Source organism: Alosa alosa, chromosome 4 (genome assembly GCF_017589495.1).
Source record: "Alosa alosa isolate M-15738 ecotype Scorff River chromosome 4, AALO_Geno_1.1, whole genome shotgun sequence".
In the NCBI taxonomy this organism is placed as follows: domain Eukaryota; kingdom Metazoa; phylum Chordata; class Actinopteri; order Clupeiformes; family Clupeidae; genus Alosa; species Alosa alosa.
The window spans coordinates 22,554,324-22,574,602 of NC_063192.1; the positions used below are offsets into that span (position 1 = coordinate 22,554,324).

At 42.0% G+C, this 20,279-nt stretch overlaps 1 protein-coding gene and 1 pseudogene across 1 annotated transcript; one reads left to right on the forward strand and one right to left on the reverse strand.

Moving 5' to 3' along the window:
- Positions 1-7: 7 nt before the first annotated feature.
- On the reverse strand, positions 8-5,460 carry LOC125293950 (protein pitchfork-like). The gene is made up of 6 exons (XM_048242211.1): positions 5,428-5,460; positions 4,961-5,096; positions 4,695-4,793; positions 3,818-3,951; positions 3,279-3,396; positions 8-768 (listed from the first exon to the last, which is right to left on the reverse strand). Exons 2-6 carry the CDS (start codon positions 5,015-5,017, stop codon positions 700-702), a joined length of 477 nt encoding a protein of 158 aa, XP_048098168.1. The 5' UTR covers positions 5,018-5,096; positions 5,428-5,460; the 3' UTR covers positions 8-699.
- Positions 5,461-12,039: 6,579 nt separating this feature from the next.
- On the forward strand, positions 12,040-15,293 carry LOC125293029 (annotated as a pseudogene).
- The last annotated feature ends 4,986 nt before the right edge of the window (positions 15,294-20,279 follow it).

Consider the following 20,279-nt stretch of genomic DNA (forward strand, 5'->3'; position numbering starts at 1 on the left):
ACGTCGGAACTGATCACTGCTTTATGAAGCTTTATTTCACTAATTGATATACATTTGATGTAAAAAACAAGTCAACACAGAATAATGTTTCAAGGAGAAATCCGGCGATATTTCACATAGAGCATTTCTGAGGTCACCAAGTACTGTCAGTACGTAAAAAAAAAAATGCTGCACTCTGGGGGTGTGAACATGGGGCTCACCAACATGCCCCCAGAGTGTAGCGCTGTAGCTGCCTCGCTGCAGCAACTCGAGCTAGGTAAAACAGTCCCCCCCGTACCGACAATTACTCCATGACCTCGATCTCTATGTAAAACAATTGCTGGATTTCTCCTTTAACACCTTGAGGAATTGATATAAAATGTGAGCAGCTGGGACAATATTCCTTTATATAAGACTGTAACACTAAAGCATGGTTGTTCATCAAAGGAGGCAGGAAAGGCAAGAGATACAAGCTCTGTGCAGAATAACACTCATTTTGTCCCTTAAATACGTGATGAACAGGCAGTTCACACACAGTAACATTTCTCAGAATACTGGCCAGATATGATGCATACATTTATCTTGATAACACAAACAGGCATTTCTGATTGCAAGGTATATTTGGGGTTAAAAGTAGGGGGTAGATGTGCAGGAACAGGTGGTGCAGTCAGGTCTAAATCCAGGTAGAATACTTATTTCAGCTGCTGGTGAGGTGTTGACTCAGGGGTAGTATAATTTGAGGTATGCTACTCTGTTCCTCTGCTTCAGGAACTCCTTGTCACATTGAAGCTGGACAGAAATAGAACAAGAAAATACTGGATACTTGGATACTGTAAATAATGCCACTTGCTTTTACCTTTCCTCAGTGCACCAGCTGCTCTCTGACTGCAACCAGTGCAGCTTTGTCTCACATTTACATCTTATACAAAGCTACACGTTCCCTCCATACTGCCGTATAACTTCAATTACTGCTTTAAAATCCACCTGCTATTCTAAATGAGGAGGCTAACAGAGATATAAATGTTATTACGGGAGGAGGATCAATTTTATTTCTTATTTTTTATTTCGGATAGATAGAGAAACATGAGGAGAGTATCACTGAATTTGACAGAAAGTTTAAAGGGCTACAGTCAAGGACTATGCCTTTAATTGTGGAGGATGGATAGAAACATGGGTGTACACTAGTGTCCTGTTGAAAACACATGATTCTTATCTGTCCTAATAGAATAACACAAGGACCATATATGGCTCTAAAACCACATGTATAATACATAGTATTAGTATTCATGTACGAACAATCTTATATGCCCAGCCTTACTATTCATGCATATAGTATTTATTACAAAAATATAGTATGCATGTACAAACAAGGTCCTGCTAAGGAAGTTCCAGTAAAGGAAATATGAACATGTTTGATTTGGAAAACCACATTCAGCAAGGAGGAGCTTCCAGGGAAATGTTTTGTTCGCCAGAAACCTCACCTTGTCTAAACACAATTGTGTTTATGGACAATGACCTGCCAACTAAAACTTCCTCATTGGCTAGATGCGGATGCATAAATGCCCTCATTGGCTAGATGCGGGTGCATAAATGCCCTCATTGGCTAGATGCGGGTGCATAAATGCCCTCATTGGCTAGATGCGGATGCATAAATGCCCTTATTAGCTAGATCCGGGTGCAGATGCGGATCCTTCGGTGTGTATTTGCTCCATGTGATCATGTAAACAGCGGTCTGTTATACTTAGCAAGGTCTGTTATCGAGAAATATCAGACCACTGATGTTGGGAAGGCCCATTCAAGTGAATGGAGCATTCTTCAGCATTATGAAGAGCTGTGTAATAAACAATATTTAAACCAAAACAACTGCACCCTTGAAGCACGTTTTAATTAGATAAGTCAGTTTTTGCTCCTTTCCTTCTTCCCATGCCACCATCTGGCATCATCATGCGCCCCTCCCCTCCCCCTCTCCCTTTACGCCACTCTGAATGCATCAGCGTGAATACATTGGAAATATCAGTAAACAGCTCTTGCACGATGTTCAGGAATGGACAACTAACCATTCCTGATCTGAATGGCAAATACAGAAATACTGACTATAGTGTGACTATAGTGACAACTATAATCATCAGATATTGTGGACAAAGTTTAGCAAATATTCCAAAACTTGTGTGTGCAACATTTCTGGTCTACTCTCTGAGTATGCCTGTGTGCCTGTGTGGTAACCCTGGTAAGCTATGACACTTTTTAACTAGATAAGTCAGTTTTTGCTTCTTTTCTCACCCCATGCCACCTTCTATCCATGCCCAACTGGCATCATCATGCTTGTGGGTCCAGATCTCTGGCTGTAACACCTACAAAGAATGAGGGCTGGACATATGGGGTGAAGGCATGGACAGAAAACTTGTTGCCTTTCATTTTGGAAGGCATTTAACACAATCCACCTGATGCTGAACCCCCTATTGTTTAGCGATAAATACTGAAGTGTTTTCATTGCTGATTGCATGAGGTCATCCATGGCCTACCGCTTAGGGAATTGGACTTCTAAATGGGAGGTGGCAAGCTCAATCCCTGAATGGTAGAAAAAATGTGGGTGAGCGAAGTGATTGAACAGTACTCTCCCACATCCACGGATGAGGTGCCCTTGAGCAAAGCAACCAACCCCTCCGGATGTGCTCCTTTGTGTAATGCTGCATTTTCAATTACTAAATTATTATATACAGTAATTTCCTATGTTTTAGCCGTATTATGTATAAGCCTGATCCTGTGAAGGAAATTTGGTCTCTGTGAAACTCATTTTGTGAATTAGTGAAACACACTCAGCACACAGTGAGGTGAAGCACACACTAATCCCGGCGCAGTGAGCTGCCTGCTACAACAGCAGCGCTCGGGGAGCAGTGAGGGGTTAAGTGCCTTGCTCAAGGGCACTTCAGCCGTTCCCACTGGTCGGGGCTCGAACCGGCAACCCTCCGGTTACAGGTCCGGAGTGGGTCACGGCTGCCTAACATGAATCTACCCCAAAACTTTCATAGTCATTTCCTACATTATCATATCAATGTTATATTATCACATACCTTTTACATGTAAAATTTCTTATATGACCCAAAAATCCTGTGCCTTTTCATACTAAAAATGTATGCCTTAATAGGAAACTGGCCATTATATAAATATTATATTGAATTATATTGTATTATGGAAATGTGAAGGTCTTACATAGAATGTAGTTCTGCCCGATCTAAGTAAGGAAAACATATGGTATTTGAATCATTCAGTTTGTTTCCATATGGTTCTCTCTCCCTCACCTCTGTTCTCAGCGCCTTCCTCTCCAGCTGAGGCACTCGGTTCCAGTCTGGGGAGCCAAACTTCATGGGCCAGGACACCTTCCTGCAGGCGCTGGTGTTGTGAGCGTACGTCCCTGGGCTAGCGATGGATAGGACAGAAAGGTCAGCATTTCAGCCATCATCAGCATTTTTCAGTATAGTTTCTCTCCAGCCAATCAGAACCTCAGCTGTTTAGGGTTATATTACTAACAAACGTCATTAATACTATCAATGCTTCTGCAGTAGGCAATATTCAAGGTCTGACATCCAAGAATTTAAAGTTGAGATGGTTCTGCTGCTACTTAGCTGCATCTTAGCTGCACCAGGCAATAGAGTAGCAGACTTGTCAATTGAGATGCTGCCGCAATACCTGAAAAGCTCTCTTTGGATTTTGTAATTCATGTGATTTCATGTGGTACAGGTGATACAGTGTGTCTACTGGGTAGCAGTGGATTAGCAACACTGATGCCATTGGGAAGTTTGCTTTGGTTCACTGCTGATATGGAAAAGACTGAACTCACCCTGGATTTAAGCCGGTACTGATCTGCTGGACAGATAATCTGGCCATGGTGGAGTTGAAGGGGGTTTTCCCAGGAGGTTCTGTTTTAGACAGGGCCCAGTTAGGCTGGTACATCTGTGGTGAGGGAGTCAATGTCTGTAGACAGAGATGTCATGGTTGTAATCAGTAGCCTACAGCATTACTTCTACACAGTAAAACGATGCGACCTTGTCATTTGTTGAATACATCCTGCCATTGAATGCTTACCATTGGCATGGTGTGCCAAGTAAGCCTACATACAGGGTTCCCACTCTAAGTCAGATGTAAAATTCCATGACTTTTCCCTGACTTTCCCTGACAAAAAAACCTGAATTTCCATGATCTACTTAGAATGAATCGTACAATATACCGACCAAAGATTTCAGAGTAGTCGCGTAGCATTCAAGAATCTTTGACTTTTTTTTTGAGTGGGAGATGAATAAATGGCCATTGAATAAACAAAGTTAGGCTAACCACAACCACTCAAGCAAGCAGTAAAGCTAATTACTAGATATACATCAATTCTACTTAGACATATATTTGCATTAATGTGTTTTTGCAAGTACATTTTAAACTGCTACTACAAAATTCCCTGATATTCCATGACTTTGCCCCACAAATGATACAATTCCATGACTTTCCATGTCTAGAATAGACTATTCCAGAAATTTCATGATCCATGGGAACCCTGCTAAATAGTACATGAATGGCCCTTTTGGTGCTTCTTTTTATGTTAATGTTGCCCTGGGTATGTTTGCAATAACTATATACTGGATACATAAGGCCATACAGTGTAGTGAAGCTGTTGAGAATATCTCAAGGTTGTTGTTATTAATGGGACCACCTGAGCATTGACTCACCTGTGCAACAGGTCGAAAGCGTGCTGCAGTTCTTGCTGCTAAAATATAGCCCTTCTTGCTCTCTGGTCTTTTCTGAATGTCATACAAGACAGTGCCAATCTGAAAGCAATGAAAATCGTGCTAGGCCTACAGTTTTTAACCATTATTTTGTACTCGTCTGGATTCTTCAAAAAGCAGGCCTTCAAGATATTTTCCTGGCTTTTGTTATGCAATACCTACCTGACCCAGCACCGACACCGCCCATAAACAGTCAAAGAAACACTCACCACATGGTTGTCATAGCAGCCGGGCCCTCGCTCTGGGGATCCTTTCACTGCCAGCATCTCGTTCCCCAAGCGATTGGGGCACAGTGGGCTGGGAACATCAAACGTTGCTGGGAGCTCCCAAACGCGACTTGACCGGCTGCTTTAAAATGCGACAACTCATTAGTAATTGTAAGGCATAGCCTATGCTAAATCATGGACTGACAGGCTTAGCCTAAGTCACCCAACTGCTCACCGCCTATTTTGTTAGGCCAATTATCTAACGGATCGATACTTTCGCTAAAACCTTAGCCTACTAAACTGTTGGCTAATGTCTAAACCAAAGGACTTTGACATTTTAAATCGAATTGATCGCTAGCATGGTTTATGGACGAATTTGTCAGGCCTATCACTATAGCTGCCAGGATAATGCAGGATAGAGGCAAACCGAATCGAGTAATTTGAAAAACACAAGACTGACAACAACATACCTGCCTCCCGTTTTGCCGCCATACCTACCTGCTTGTTTACTAAATGGTTACTATAGTAACCAGGTGCTCGACGTCCCAGAGCCAGATGTCTTTTAAGCGCTCTAGAATCTTTGGGTGCCACTGCACAGTGAAGCCAAAGATCCTTAAAAAATAAACGTGCAAAATACCTTAAAGTATAGGTGAAGGTACTGTAAAGGCGACTGTTCTTGCCTTTAAAACATCTCACTGGTGCTCTGTTCCATCATTCAAATTCCAGCCATGCAGAAAAATGGAAGAGTGTGCATGTTTGAGGAGTGCTGAAGAGTGCTATGGAGATTGCATTATTTGCAAAAAAATTGACAAGATATCCTTTATAGTGCAACAAAAAGAAACATTCTCCAGTGCATCATTACTGCATATGATGCTGAAAGGGAAGTGGACCTAGGACAAATCCTCAGCTATGAACTGATGTCCCTGTACTGTAGCTATTGCAGATAGCAATGGTTATTTAAGAAGTGGAAATAAGTCTATCCTCACTCAAGTGCTGTCTAGCAATGTGGAATGTCCAGTAGTGATCACTGCAAACACTGGTAATTGAGCTCCAAGGAGAGCTCAACAAAAGTTTGGGACAGTGGCGAGTTAGGGCATCAATGTTGGACATGTGTGCAACTAAAGCAATGTATTGTTGTCCATCTCCATCCTCCAAGTTGCTTTTTCTTGTTTTCAGGTATAGAGGCCAAGAGGTATGCTGTATGTGAGGGCGGGACGGGGCATCTCTCCTGTGGTATGTATACAGCACTATATCTGCTAATAGAAAAAAACATGCAAATACAATATTCAAACAACCTGTTCAGTAACATTTCCTTGCCCTATTTAATATTTCCTTTGGTTGCAGATGACCTTTAGTCAGCTGTGTTCATCTGAAGTAACTTGAGCTCATACATTTTAGCACTGGTGTTCCAGGAAAATTGAACCCATGAACTCAGATTGCATTCATCATGCTACAAGAATCATGCTCCTGGAAAAAGACCTTCCTGTTTGTAGAATAGATATTCTAAGAGTCTTTGCACACGGCGCGGTTTCATCAAGGTTGCTTGCTTAACAATACACTAAAATGTTTTTGTTGTTTTACATAGGTGCAATGGAATGTCAAGTTGTACTGTGCCTGTGACAAACTCGGTGTTCTCTAATCCCTGTTTTGGGACATATAAATACCTGGATAAATCTTTTGTATGCGGCCCAGAGAGTAAGTGTCCCAACTATATATTTGGGAAAAGCTTTCAAATGCAGCTATACTGACCCTCCTTACTGTTATATTGAATAGATTCTCGTGTCACATGTGAACATGCAAAGAATGTTATCAGCTGTGGTAAATCTTAACACTTTTACATCATCAACACCTACATGCAAACAAGTCATGCAGAACTGCAGAATTAGACTGAGCACATACAGTACAACTATACATCACAAATGATTTATATTTGCTAACTTCTGTAATTGCATGCCAGATTACATATACATAACTCATATGCAAATCAATAACACTGATATTCATGTATACACAATAAGTAACTTCAGCTCATACTTTTGAGCATTGGTGTTCCAGGGAAATTGACCCTGATTGAGCTCAGATTGCATTCATCATGCTACATGAATCATGCTCCTGGAAAAAGACCTTCCTATTTGTAGAATAGATATTTTGTAACTAAGTCTTTGCACAGGGTTGGGTTTCATCAAGGTGATCTCTGCCAGCTATGGACGCAGCAACAGAGACACCTGCAGCAGTGGACGCCCCCCAAGTCAGCTTTCCAACACCCAATGCCACCAGCACAATTCTCTACACCACGTGTCTGAAAGGTACCACTCCTGAGGATGCAGACCTGAAAATTATACATTTTTACTTTATTTACCGGTAACTGACACACTTATCTACAGTAACTCATAGTGAACTAATTAGCCTAGTTGGATGTCTTGCTCAGGGGTACATACCTGGAATACGATACACATTAATGTACACACACAAAATGTGTTTGAATTTCCTTCCTAGCATCCCCTCCTACATTCCACATAGGGAGAAGTTCACCTCGTAATTTTAGGCAATATTCAGGCACATCAAGTTTGTCACGTACAGGAACTTCCGAGGATCTTCCGAGAGTACTTCCTTTAGCACTACAAACAGCTGGGCATGCTTAATCTAGCACTAGACTATCACTATTCTCCTTCCCTTGACTTAACTTAGCTTGAACTGTCATTCTATTATATGTGAAAAGTACTTGCTGTGACTTGCGTGACATGTCCTATAGTCATACCTACCTTGATTGTTCCCTTTTTTGTAAGTCGCTTTAGATAAAAGTGTCAGCTAAATTACTAAATGTAAATGTAAATTCTTGAATGGTTCTTAATTCTGACTACACAAATTCCGATCACACTACATTAACTTGCACATGGTACTATGTGGTATCACAGGGGCCAAATCTTACACAATTCTTATTTTTATTTATTATACGGCTCTTCACAATGCTAGTAGAATGCTCCATTGACTTGAATGGGATTTCCCAACATTCTATGGTAAAATAAATTCATGTAATTACCACTGCAAACATAATTACCGTTGTCAATAGCAATGGGGTTTGTGCTTCTGATTTACATCTTTCATATCAATCCAAAAGTAGTCTGGTCACTTCTTGCAATGGAACTTCAAAAGTGAAAGCAGACGGTTGATCAGCTGTGTTAAAGAATGTTTGATTCAAGTTCAGCGTGTTGCAAACTGTTTTTTTCCCAGCAAAAGGCACGACGAAACAGTAACAAATAAATTTAAAGACCTATCATGTGGAGTTTATGTTTTCGTTTTGGCAAGTAGCCGTATATAGATGTACCGCATAGCGGTACAAAATATGACCGCCGCTCAGTCCTGTACATCCATTCCGTGAAAATAAATCATATTAATGAATTTGTCTCCATCTTCTACTCCATCCCCCACTCTTGAAACTTTTGTGTATGCTTGTTTGGAATGTTTGTTTGCGGGCCGCACACAAAGTAGCCAACTGGCGCTGCAAAGGTGAATAGATTTGTAGCACTTGCCAAAAAAATTGTAGCATTGTTATAAAACCTTTAAAATATCTAAACAATCACAAGTCATCACAGTCCATCCATTGCAACTGGACTGATGAAAGGTACACATGTAGGCTACATTGTATTTGGGAAAAGCAGAAGGTAGCAGCATAATGTGTTTATTTATTTATTATTAAACAAAACAATCCCTGTCAGTTCCATGCAGTTTTCAACAGCTATCAAGAAGAGAGATCATGTCATGGATTTTTGTGAATGTTTCTTCTTCTACATATGCATACGTTTAGTCATCTAGTTCATATGATATTCAGCTTTATTGTCAATGCACAAATTAAATACCAGTAGTCTAAAACAAAATGCTGTTTTACCCAGTGGTGCAAATAACTGACATGTCCAAAAGGGCCTTCATGAAATGCGTTGCTAGACTAACACATTTTAACGGGCCAAGTTGAAGAGCTACTGTCCGTTATTGTTTGTGCAAATAATATGCAGATTCATGTTCCCTTGCATTTTGCAACTATGAGGTCCATGGTTAGTCTGGCTTTCGCCATACCAAGCTCAATCTTTTAAGAAATCGAAAAGGAATCGCCGGCAGATCAGGCTGAGTTCACCCAGCCTAGTCCATGGTAGGCGCCCGATATAAATATTGTTTAATTTTGCCATTGAGATATCCACGCACCGGCCGTATAGGTCCAAATCTAAATGTTGAACCCAAACATTTAGATTTGGACCTATAGGTTATTATATAATCAGTATCGTAATTTCTGTCAACTGTGACGATCTCCGTGCATGTTCAGTAGCCTATATTTTTCCTTTAGTCAAGCAGTGACATGTGGTTTAATCAGTGTTGGGCAAGTTACTTCAAAATCGTAATATATTATGAATTACTTATTACTGTCATTTCAAAGTAATTCATTATTATAATATTACTGTCTCTGAATCTGTAATAGGCATTACACTACTATTGTATTACTTTTAAGTTACTTTTACCAAAATATCTGGAAATATGGATTTGAAATTCTAAATGCAGTTTATTATGCTCAATGCAGCTCATTGCACTTCTAATGGAGGGTGATGTGGTACAACATAATGAGCTAGGCTTAAGGCTAACAACAGTATAATGCAATAGGTGCAGTGATGGCTCATGATGCAATACAAGAAACAATCATAGCCAGAATTTTGTTAAAAGAAGACAAAAGGTCAAAGTCTGGTCAATTGTGATAGAAATGCTGTAACTTTAGGCTTAGGCCTACTCATTAAAATCAACAGAGAGCCCACTACCTGTATATTGTAACCCAAAACTTAAAGACATGTCAAGATAGGCTACACAGTGCAGCTACTGGCCATTTTTGTGCCCTAACTGGTGAAATACAGTATTAACCTAAGTATGTCATTATATGGCCAACTATAAAGATGTAATCTGCCTGTTCCCAGGGATGGGTAGTATTTCTATTTATATGTGTTTCAAATGCAAAATAGTATTTTGTCATTTGTATTTTATTGGGTTGAAGGAAATGGCTCTGTATTTTGTATCAAAATACTTTATTGGTGTGTATTTTTGTATTTTAAAAATACTGCAAAATACTATATGTGAAAAACACAAAAAAAGTAGATACTACAGACAGGTGTAATGAATAATTGGTAATTAGGCAACAATGGTTTATGTTTATCGCAATCAGCTAATGTGAGAACAGCTGTGTTCAACAACACTTACAGCTTTTCAGTGACTGCTATTGCTGAAGCATCAGCTCTGGTCTGAAGCACTGGTGTGAAGTGGTACGCAAGTTAAGATGAGCAAGTTGACCTGTGCAAGTTCACATAAGGACACTGACAAAGGCAACCATGTCCCATTGTCTCCATGCCAATCTTTAACAGAAAAATGTCAGATATCTCAACCACAATGACATCAATAGATGGTAAGGTGTTGAGTGAGTTTGAATTCCCTTCCTTGTAGCATCCTTTTACTGCATTCCACAGTGGGGAGAAGTTCACCTTGTTTAATTAAATAACAATTCTATTTCCTTATTAGCTGCATACTTGAGGTTGGAGATATTAAGGCACGTCAAGTCTCTCACATACTGGAACTTCAAGATACATAGCCATTATGATTTTCTTATTCAGTTCTGCACTGGACTTGAATTACGAATTTTGGCACAGATACACAATTATGATTTTGGCCTATTGATTATAATGTGGTTAATTGAAAGCTCTGTCAGTCATTTGGATAAGCATCAGCTAGATGACTAAATGTAAATGTAAATTCTTGAATTATTCTTAATTCTGATCACACTACATGAACTTGCATACGGTATACGACAGGGGACAAATTGTATTGTTTTTTACAATATAGTTTTAATAGGCTAAATGTTTGGGATAAAAAACAGCTTTTTTGCAGTGCTTCCATACTTCCTTGAAAAAAGTATTTTGAGTATTTTCTAAATACAAAAATACAGTATTTTATTTTGATACATACGTAATATGGTTAGGCCTACTGTATTTTGTAGTTTATTTTGATACATTAAAAATGAGGGTATTAGGTATTTTATTTAGAAATACATTCTGATGTATTTTTGCCCATCCCTGCCTGTTCCCAGCATTAGCACAACACTTTGCGATGATTAGCTTGCAGTATTTTTAAAATACAAAAATACACACCAATAAAGTATTTTGATACAAAATACAGAGCCATTTCCTTCAACCCAATAAAATACAAAGGACAAAATACTATTTTGCATTTGAAACACATATTACATGTTTCAGAAATACTATCCATCCCTGGGAACAGGCAGATTACATCTTTATAGTTGGCCATATAATGACATACTTAGGTTAATACTGTATTTCACCAGTTAGGGCACCAAAATGGCCAGTAGCTGCACTGTGTAGCCTATCTTGACATGTCTTTAAGTTTTGGGTTACAATATACAGGTAGTGGGCTCTCTGTTGATTTTAATGAGTAGGCCTAAGCCTAAAGTTACAGCATTTCTATCACAATTGACCAGACTTTGACCTTTTGTCTTCTAGGTTTTTGAACATTCTAAGTTCCGCAACAATTGAAGGTTCTAAAATTCTATGTTGAATTCAATGAACCCAGATATTCTTTAGAATGTTAATTTCCCAAGTGACGGTACTCCTTTAAGGGTTAAACAAAATTCTGACTATGATTGTTCCTTGTATTGCATCATGAGCCATCACTGCACCTATTGCATTCTACTGTAGCCTTAAGCCTAGCTCAGTCATTATGTTGTACCACATCACCCTCCATTAGAAGTGCAATGAGCTGCATTGAGCATAATAAACTGCATTTAGAATTCCAAATCCATATTTCTAGATATTTTGGTAAAAGTAACTTAAACTGGAGAGACAGTGACTGCTCGGAGAGACGGCAACCGGGGCAGAACGGGCTGGCAACCCAATCTGTGTTCACCGTGAGGAGGACACCCAAAACAAGCTACGATGAACTCAATGGAGAAATACCCCCAGGGGTGCCCGAGAGGGGGGGAGAATGAGCACCCCAATTGGACTGATTCAATGGCAACAGACCTAGGCAATGGACCAACGACTATGAGCGCACAGTGTACGTGTGGGAAAGTATGTAAGAACATGCGCGGCTTGAAAATCCACCAAGCAAAGATGAAGTGTTTGGGGGGAACGGCAGCAACACAACGCACAGGTGTTCCACCTGGTGAGTCGCAGGAGGGGCCTTGCCTGGAGTCACCCCACAGTGCTAGGAACCTCCAAGTGTTGGCGCCGCACTTCTCAAGCACCCAATCGGAACGGAGGCGGATCAAGTGGCCGGCAGCTACCATGACTACGCTGTGGAAGCAGTTCGACGATGACGTGGATCAAATTCTGGAGTCTGTGGCAAAGGGAGAGGCGGAACGGAAGCTGCAAGCCATGACAACAATCACTTTTAGGCAGCTGAGAGGTTCGGTGAAGAGGAGAGGACAACATCCCACACAAGCTCGGGTACATCCTACACAAGGAACCACAGAGCAGAGAAGGTCCACCTCATAAGGCGGGAGATGAAAGCGCTGAAGTCTCGATACAAAGAGGCAGGAGAGGAGGAACGCTTTGGTTTAGCCCAACTAATATCCATGCTCCGGAAGAGGATAAGGACTCTTCGCCGGGCAGAGTGGCATCGGAGGAGGAGACGTGAGAGAGCACGTAAAAGAGCTGCCTTCATCACCAACCCCTTCAAGTTCACAAAATACCTGCTAGGCCAGAAGCGCAGCTGTAAACTGTCCTCTTCAAAGGAAGACATTGACCAATATCTCGCACAGATGTTCTGCGATCCCAGACGAGAGCTGAAGCTGGGATATTGCGACATCCTCATTGACCCACCTGAACCAGAGGTGCAGTTTGACATGGATGAACTGAAGCTGATGGAAATCAAGGAGGTTGTCCATAAAGCTAGAGCAGGCTCCGCTCCAGGACCAAGTGGCACTTCGTACAAAGTGTACAACCAGTTGTCCCAAACTGCTACTGCGGCTGTGGAAAATCCTGCGAGTCTTCTGGAGAAAGGGGAAGATCCCAGAACAATGGCGTACGGCAGAAGGGGTCTGGATCCCTAAGGAGGAAGGTTCCACCCAGCTCGACCAGTTCCGCATCATCTCCCTCCTGTGCATCGAGTCCAAAATCTTCTTCAGTGCTATCTCCAAGAGGCTGAGCACTTACCTAGCCAGGAACACCTACATCGACACATCAGTCCAGAAAGGTGGCATATCAGGGATGCCGGGCTGTGTGGAGCACACAGGTGTGGTAACACAGCTTATCCGAGAGGCCAGAGAAAATAAGGGAAACCTGTCAGTGCTTTGGCTTGATCTGGCCAATGCATTCGGCTCCATCCCCCATAAGCTTGTCCAGCTCACTCTGGTGAAACATCATGTCCCCAGCAAGTGTAGAGACCTCATCGCTGACTATTACAACAACTTCAGGATGAGGGTCTCCTCAGGAGCAACTCCATCAAGCTGGCACAAGGTAGATATTGGCATCATCACAGGGTGTACTATCTCTGTGACGCTATTCTCTTTGGCCATGAATATGCTCACCAAGTCTGCAGAGGACCTCTTATGAGCTCCGGGCAATGTCAGCCACCCATTAGGGTGTTCATGGATGACCTTACAGTCACCACAGAATCAGTCCCAGGATGCCGGTGGATTCTGAAGGGTCTGGAGAAGATGATGGTGTGGGCCCGAATGAGTTTGAAGCTTGCCAAATCCAGATCCATGGTGCTGAGGAAAGGAAAGGTGGAGGACAAGTTCCAGTTTAACATCTCAGGCACAGCCATCCCAACGATCACAGAGAAGCCAGTCAAGAGCTTGGGCAAGGTGTTTGACAGCTCTCTCAAGGATGCAACATCTATCCAGACCACCTGTGCTGAGTTGGATGGCTGGCTGAAATCCGTGGACAAATCCGGGCTACCTGGAAAATTCAAAGCATGGGTCTATCAGCACGGCATCCTCCCCAGGATCCTGTGGCCTCTCCTTGTCTATGCCGTCCCAGTTTCCACAGTAGAGACCTTGGAGAGGAAAGTCAGCAACCACCTGCGGAGATGGCTGGGGCTACCTAAGAGCCTGAGCAGCATCGCACTCTACGGGCACAATAACAAGCTGCAGCTGCCCTTTAAATCCCTAGAGGAGGTGTTCAAGGTAGCAAGGGTTAGAGAAGTGGTGCTGTACAGGGACTCTAGTGATCCAAAGGTGGCCAATGCTGGAATCCAAGTGAGGACGGGTAGAGAGTGGAAGGCAGAAGAGGCCGTACAGATGGCCAAAGCTAGGCTGCGCCACAGGGCTTTGGTGGGAGTGGTGGCACGAGGCAGAGCTGGTCTGGGATCCTTTCCAACTCCACAAATGAACACCAGGGGGAAGGAGAGGCGGCGTGCGATGTGGAGGAGATAAGATCCTGCAGGGCGGTGGGCATGAGACAGCAGGGGGCCTGGACAAGATGGGAGAATGCGCTGGAGCGGAAAGTAACCTGGACTGAGATCTGGAGAGCTGAGCCCCACCGCATCAAATTTCTCATCCAGGCAGTGTACGACGTGTTGCCCAGTCCATCAAATCTACATGTATGGGGTCTAGGAGAGTCACCTGCCTGCCCATTATGTTCCAAGAGAGGCACCTTGGAACACGTTCTTAGTTGCTGCACAACAGCACTAGGAGAAGGGCATTACCGTTGGAGGCATGACCAAGTCCTGAAGACTATAGCTGAAGCCATCAACACAGGACTGGTATGGGCAAAGCAGCTGCGTCCCCCCAAGAACACCATCACCTTTGTCAAGGCTGGGGAGCAGGTTGCCTCAGCAAAGAAAGCACCAACAGGCATCCTGACCTCGGCAAGAGACTGGCAGCTGCTGGTGGACCTTGAGAAACAACTGAAGTTCCCCAGCAACATTGCGGTCACCACCCTCCGCCCTGATATCGTCCTTGTATCAGAGTCCACCAAGCAGGTCGTAATGCTGGAACTGACAGTCCCATGGGAAGATCGCCTGGAAGAAGCGTATGAGAGGAAGCTCTCCAAGTACATGGGGTTAGTCAATGATTGCCAGCAGTCAGGATGGAGGGCGAAGTGCCTCCCAGTCGAGGTAGGGTGCAGAGGCTTTGCGGCCCGATCCTTGGCCAGCGCACTCGGACGTTTAGGCATCGTCGGACAGCAAAAGAGAAGAGCCATCCGCAATACTACCGAAGCGGCAGAGAGGGCCTCAAGATGGCTGTGGCTCAAGAGAGGAGAACCATGGAGTCGTGGTAGCTAGCATGCCATCTGGACACAAGCTGGGGTCTGATCAACCCCGGCTGGGTCACCTGGATGAGGGTGTATGATGTTGAAAGACCCGAAACACCCAATGACTCCAGGAACATCACTGACGATGTGTCCAGTTGCATCAGTAGATGTATTCCCACAGCAAAAGTAAAACAATAGTAGTGTAATGCCTTACAATTCAGAGACAGTAATATTATAATGTAATGAATTACTTTGAAATGATAGTAATAAGTAATACATACTATATTACGATTTTGAAGTAACTTGCCCAACACTGATTAAACCACATGTCACTGCTTGATTAAATGAAAAATATAGGCTACTGAACATGCATGGAGATCGTCATAGTTGACAGAAATTATGATTTGTGCCAACATGTTGTAGAAACACAACCACAGTTAGGCCTATTTGGTGCAAATCTTCTACATTGGTTATAGTCAGAGATTCACATTAACTGTAGGCTATCACCACAAGTGTATACTAAACGTTTTGCCCAAGTTTGTGTGCGCCGCCATCACATTTTCCAAAATTAGGCTACCTTCGTTACTAACCTACCAGTTGATACTTTTTACATGCATCGACTCGCGATTGATTGTGCATCTAATGTAACACTCGGTGGAGAGACTTCCACTTTCCAAGTTCCACTTTCACTGTCGTGAGCTAAAAGGCTACTATATGGGAAATACTTTGAAATTCCTTTTGAGTCCAAACATGAATAGGTTTTCTTTAACCTGTGCTACACTTTTCCACCAAGTTGTGCGAAAATTGTAGGTACCCGAAGTTTTTTTTATGTCAGACAAACCGCACTACAGTAGCCTACATGGTGCAGTAAATGGAAGCTCTTCAGAAGCGTGCAACTTACGCCTATAAAACAATATATTTATGGAATGAAATTAGACACCTCTGATTGCTGTTTACGGTTAAACTGCGATGATGTGAACACCAGCCAGCGGAGGGCACTTATATAGCCTAGGCTACCATGCATGGACTCGTAGGCTATATTTCCCCACAAACCAAGCGGCTGCTTGGACAAATCCACTTGAGGGGTGGGGCAGGGGGGCGCGATCGTAACACACACTGAACTTGTCATGAAGAGGCCAAAATGATTGACCTGTCACCCCCCAATCCAAATGGATGCAACTGCATTTATAGGCAAAGCCTAGGTCTACATGACGGGCCGCAAATAGGCTAAATAATTAAAAAAAAAAAAAAAATCCCGGAGGTCACCGGCCCACATGTGGACTGGCCCACCGGGCATTTGCCCAGTTGTACAGATTACCAGTCCGAGCCATAATGAAAGCGTTATCATTGTTTAGATACTTCACACACACGTGTTTTTTAATCGCATAGACTACTACTACCAAGCTGGAATCAAAGCACATCGACTCCTCTCTCACACCCTAAACACGCACTTCGAATAAACAAAAAACGTCTCAGTCTCACGGTATAGCCATAGGCAAAACTGTATTGGACCGGTGTAACGTTGGTACTAAATCATCCATCGCAAAGAATGATTTTTGTAGCACGTGCAACAAATATGTGTAGGTACAGCCCTGCCCTGGATACATCTCTCAACGTGCGCTCTAAAACATTTGGTTTAAATGGAGATGTAGATCACGGGTGCGTTAATAAATCTACATTGCGGCGAGTTGACACAAATTATTCACTTTGACGAATTTATGTAGTTTCAGTCCTAGTTACTTTACTTTGAGCCATGCTCTTCCTTACTTGAATCACCTTTGAAAATAGAGGATTGAAGTAGCCTATATGGGTGTTTGGGAATGAACGTTGACTCAGATGCTTTTTGAGACTTTGAGCTTAATGTCCCAGCCCGGTGTTTAGGATGCATCATCAGGTTGTCTTTCAGGTAGCCTATATTTTCCATTAGAAAACCATCACGTAGCGAACGTGTTGTGGCTAACTCACTTAGCTCCTGTTAGTAGCCTAGGTTATGGTTATAAGCAAATGAGATGACAGTCGAAAGATGCAATTAGTGCTGTTATCAATTTTCTTGGTAGCCTATAACCGCATTTATGGTTTTCTACAAATACATCAATAATAAAATTGGCCTCTATCACTCAACCAATGCTAATAGTAACATTATTTTACCTACTCTAGGCTATTGATATAACTTAAGATTAACGTAGCCTACCTGCAGTAAAAACCAAGCATGTCCGATAAACATTCGCAGATTTATTTCGGCTTCAAGAAGAAATGGGAATTACATGTCATGCAGAAATCATCCTACCCTTATTAGACGTTCTCTGCGGTAAACTACAGTCTTGTCCTTGTAGGAAGCATAGTGTCTTTCCAACCCACTTTAGATTAACTTCCAACAAAATTACGTCTCACTGCAACGATGCGCCATCTGGTGGACAAACGACTACGTGACGCCAATACTGGAAATGCAGCCAAATTATTATTATGACCGCGGTCACATAGGGATTGTCAAAGTTTTTTTTTTTTTTCCGTCATCTACTTCCTGAATTTTTGGTCAACGATACCGGGACAATCAACCACCGGGGCACATGAAATTTGGTGGGTATGTAGCCCCACTAGACTTTTACGGAAAAAAATCGTTTCATCCCCGGGGGCCACTCCCCGTGCTGGGCCCCCCGAACTGCAAAAAAAGCAGTTTTTCCTAAATAACTACCTGAACCGTGGCACTGAGGATGAAGAATCTTTTATGGTATGTTGGTCTCAAGGGCCCACATCAATCTGGCCCATAATCACTTATTTGGGATTTGCACCCCCCCGGTAAAAAATGAAAATGCAATATTATTCTGCTTTAATCACCCCTGTCTTCAGTTAAGATGTTCAGAACTGCACCAAATTTTATGTGTATGATTGACCTGGCATTCTCTGGGGGTATGCCAAGTTTCGTAGAATTTCATCCATGGGGGGGTCTAAAAAAAAAATAGGTTATGTGTACATTTAGTGACTGTACACTCATTGGCCTGTAGATGGCGGTGCACACATATACACATGCACACACACACAGGCACCCACATACTATCGGTATTAGAGCGGCCGATACATAATTACAAATTCAGTAGGATTAAAAGAAAGACAAAATAAATATTCATCATCATGGCTGCATTTCCAGTATTGGCGATAAGTAGTCGTTTGTCCACTAGATGGCGCATCGTTGCAGTGAGACGTAATTTTGTTGGAAGTTAAAAGTGGGTTGGAAAAACAATGGACGCTTCCTACAAGGACTGTAGTTTACCGCAGAGAACGTCTAATAAGGATAGGATGATGTTCACATGAAATGTAATTCCCATTTCTTCTTGAAGCCTAAATAAATCTGAGGATGTTTATCGGACATGCTTGGTTTTACTGCAGGTAATGCGTTAATCTTATAATATCAATAAGGACCTAGGTAATGTTACCGTTAGCGTTGGTTGAGTGATGGAGGCCAATTTGATTGATTGCATTTGTAGAAAACTATAAATACGGTTATACCAAGCAAATTGATAGCAGCACTGTAATTGTATCTTTCGACTGTCATTTGTTGCACGCTGTAATCTAAGATTTACCAACGTTATAACCGGGTCTGATACAGTTTTGCCTGTACATGGAGACTGAGACGCCTGTTTATTTTGTTTTAAGTGTGTGCAGGGTGTGAGAGGGGAATCGATGTGCTTTGATTCCAGCTTGGAAGTTGTAGTCTGTGAAATTAAAAAGCACGTGTGTGTTAAGTATCCAAACAATGACACCTTCATTTCATTATGGCTGCTTTAGCAACACACCTTAAGCTACTGTGTAGTGGGTCCCATTTAGAAGTGGCTACTTCATTCAAGGCTTTCCTTGACTCATGGAGCTGCGTGAATTTTATTACAACTTTTCGCCACGATATGGCAGTTTAAGTCCGCTTGATACTGTAAGGCGTAAGTCATTGGTTTCCAAAGGAGATTTTATTTGTGTCGCCAGCATAGCCTATTGCCAATTTATGTTGTAAATAGGCCTACCTTATAAGTCTACCTGTAGCTTAGGAAAGCTAACAGCTTTCTATTAGGATCTAGTTTGTTAGTTACAGTTTTGTCATAACTCCCTGATGCATTTTTGAATTTAGAATGGCCAGAGTGTGGATATATCAATCGGAAAATTAAACAATATCGGGTGCCTATGGACTAGGCTGGGTGAACCTATTTATTTTTTGATTTCTTAAAAGATTGAGCTTGGTCTGGTGAAAGGCAGACTAGCCATGGACCTCAGTTACACAATGCAAGGGAACATGAATCAGCTTATATTTGTAACTAACAATAACGGACAACAGCTCTTCAACTTTGGCCCGTTAAAATGTGTATGAACAGTCTAGCTTAACGCATTTCATCAAGGCCCATTTGGACATGTCAGTTATTTGCACCACTGGTTAGATGTAAAACAGCATTTCGTTTCAGACTACTGTTACTTTTTGTGCATTAACAATAACGTTTCAGACTACTGTTACTTAATTTGTGCATTGACAATAAAGTATTACATGAACTAAAGATGACTAAAATCTTATGTAGAAGAAGAAACATTCACAAAAAAATCCATCCATCCAAAATGACCTTTGTTTTGATAGCTGTTGAAAACGGCATGGAACTGACAGAGATGTTTTTGTTTATAAATAAATAAATAAATAACATTATGCTGATACCTTTTGCTTTTCCCAAATACAATGTAGCCTACAGGTGTAAGTGACCTTTCATCAATCCAGTTGCAATGGATGAACTGTGATGAACTGCCCTACTTGTGATTGTTTACAGATTTTAAAGGTTTTATAACAATGCTACATCTTCTTTGGCTATTCTACAATCTATTCACCTTTTCAGCACCAGTAGGCTACTTTCTGTGCAGCCGCACACACACACACTCAGGCATGCCAAACAAGCATAGGCCTACACAAAAGTTTCAAGAGTGGGGGATGGAGTAAAATATGGAGACAAATTGAAGTGCGATTTCTTTTCGCGGAACGGATGTACAGGACTGAGCGGCGGTCATATTTTGTACCGCTATGCGGTACATCTAGTTCTGTACAACATTGTCAGTTCCTTTGG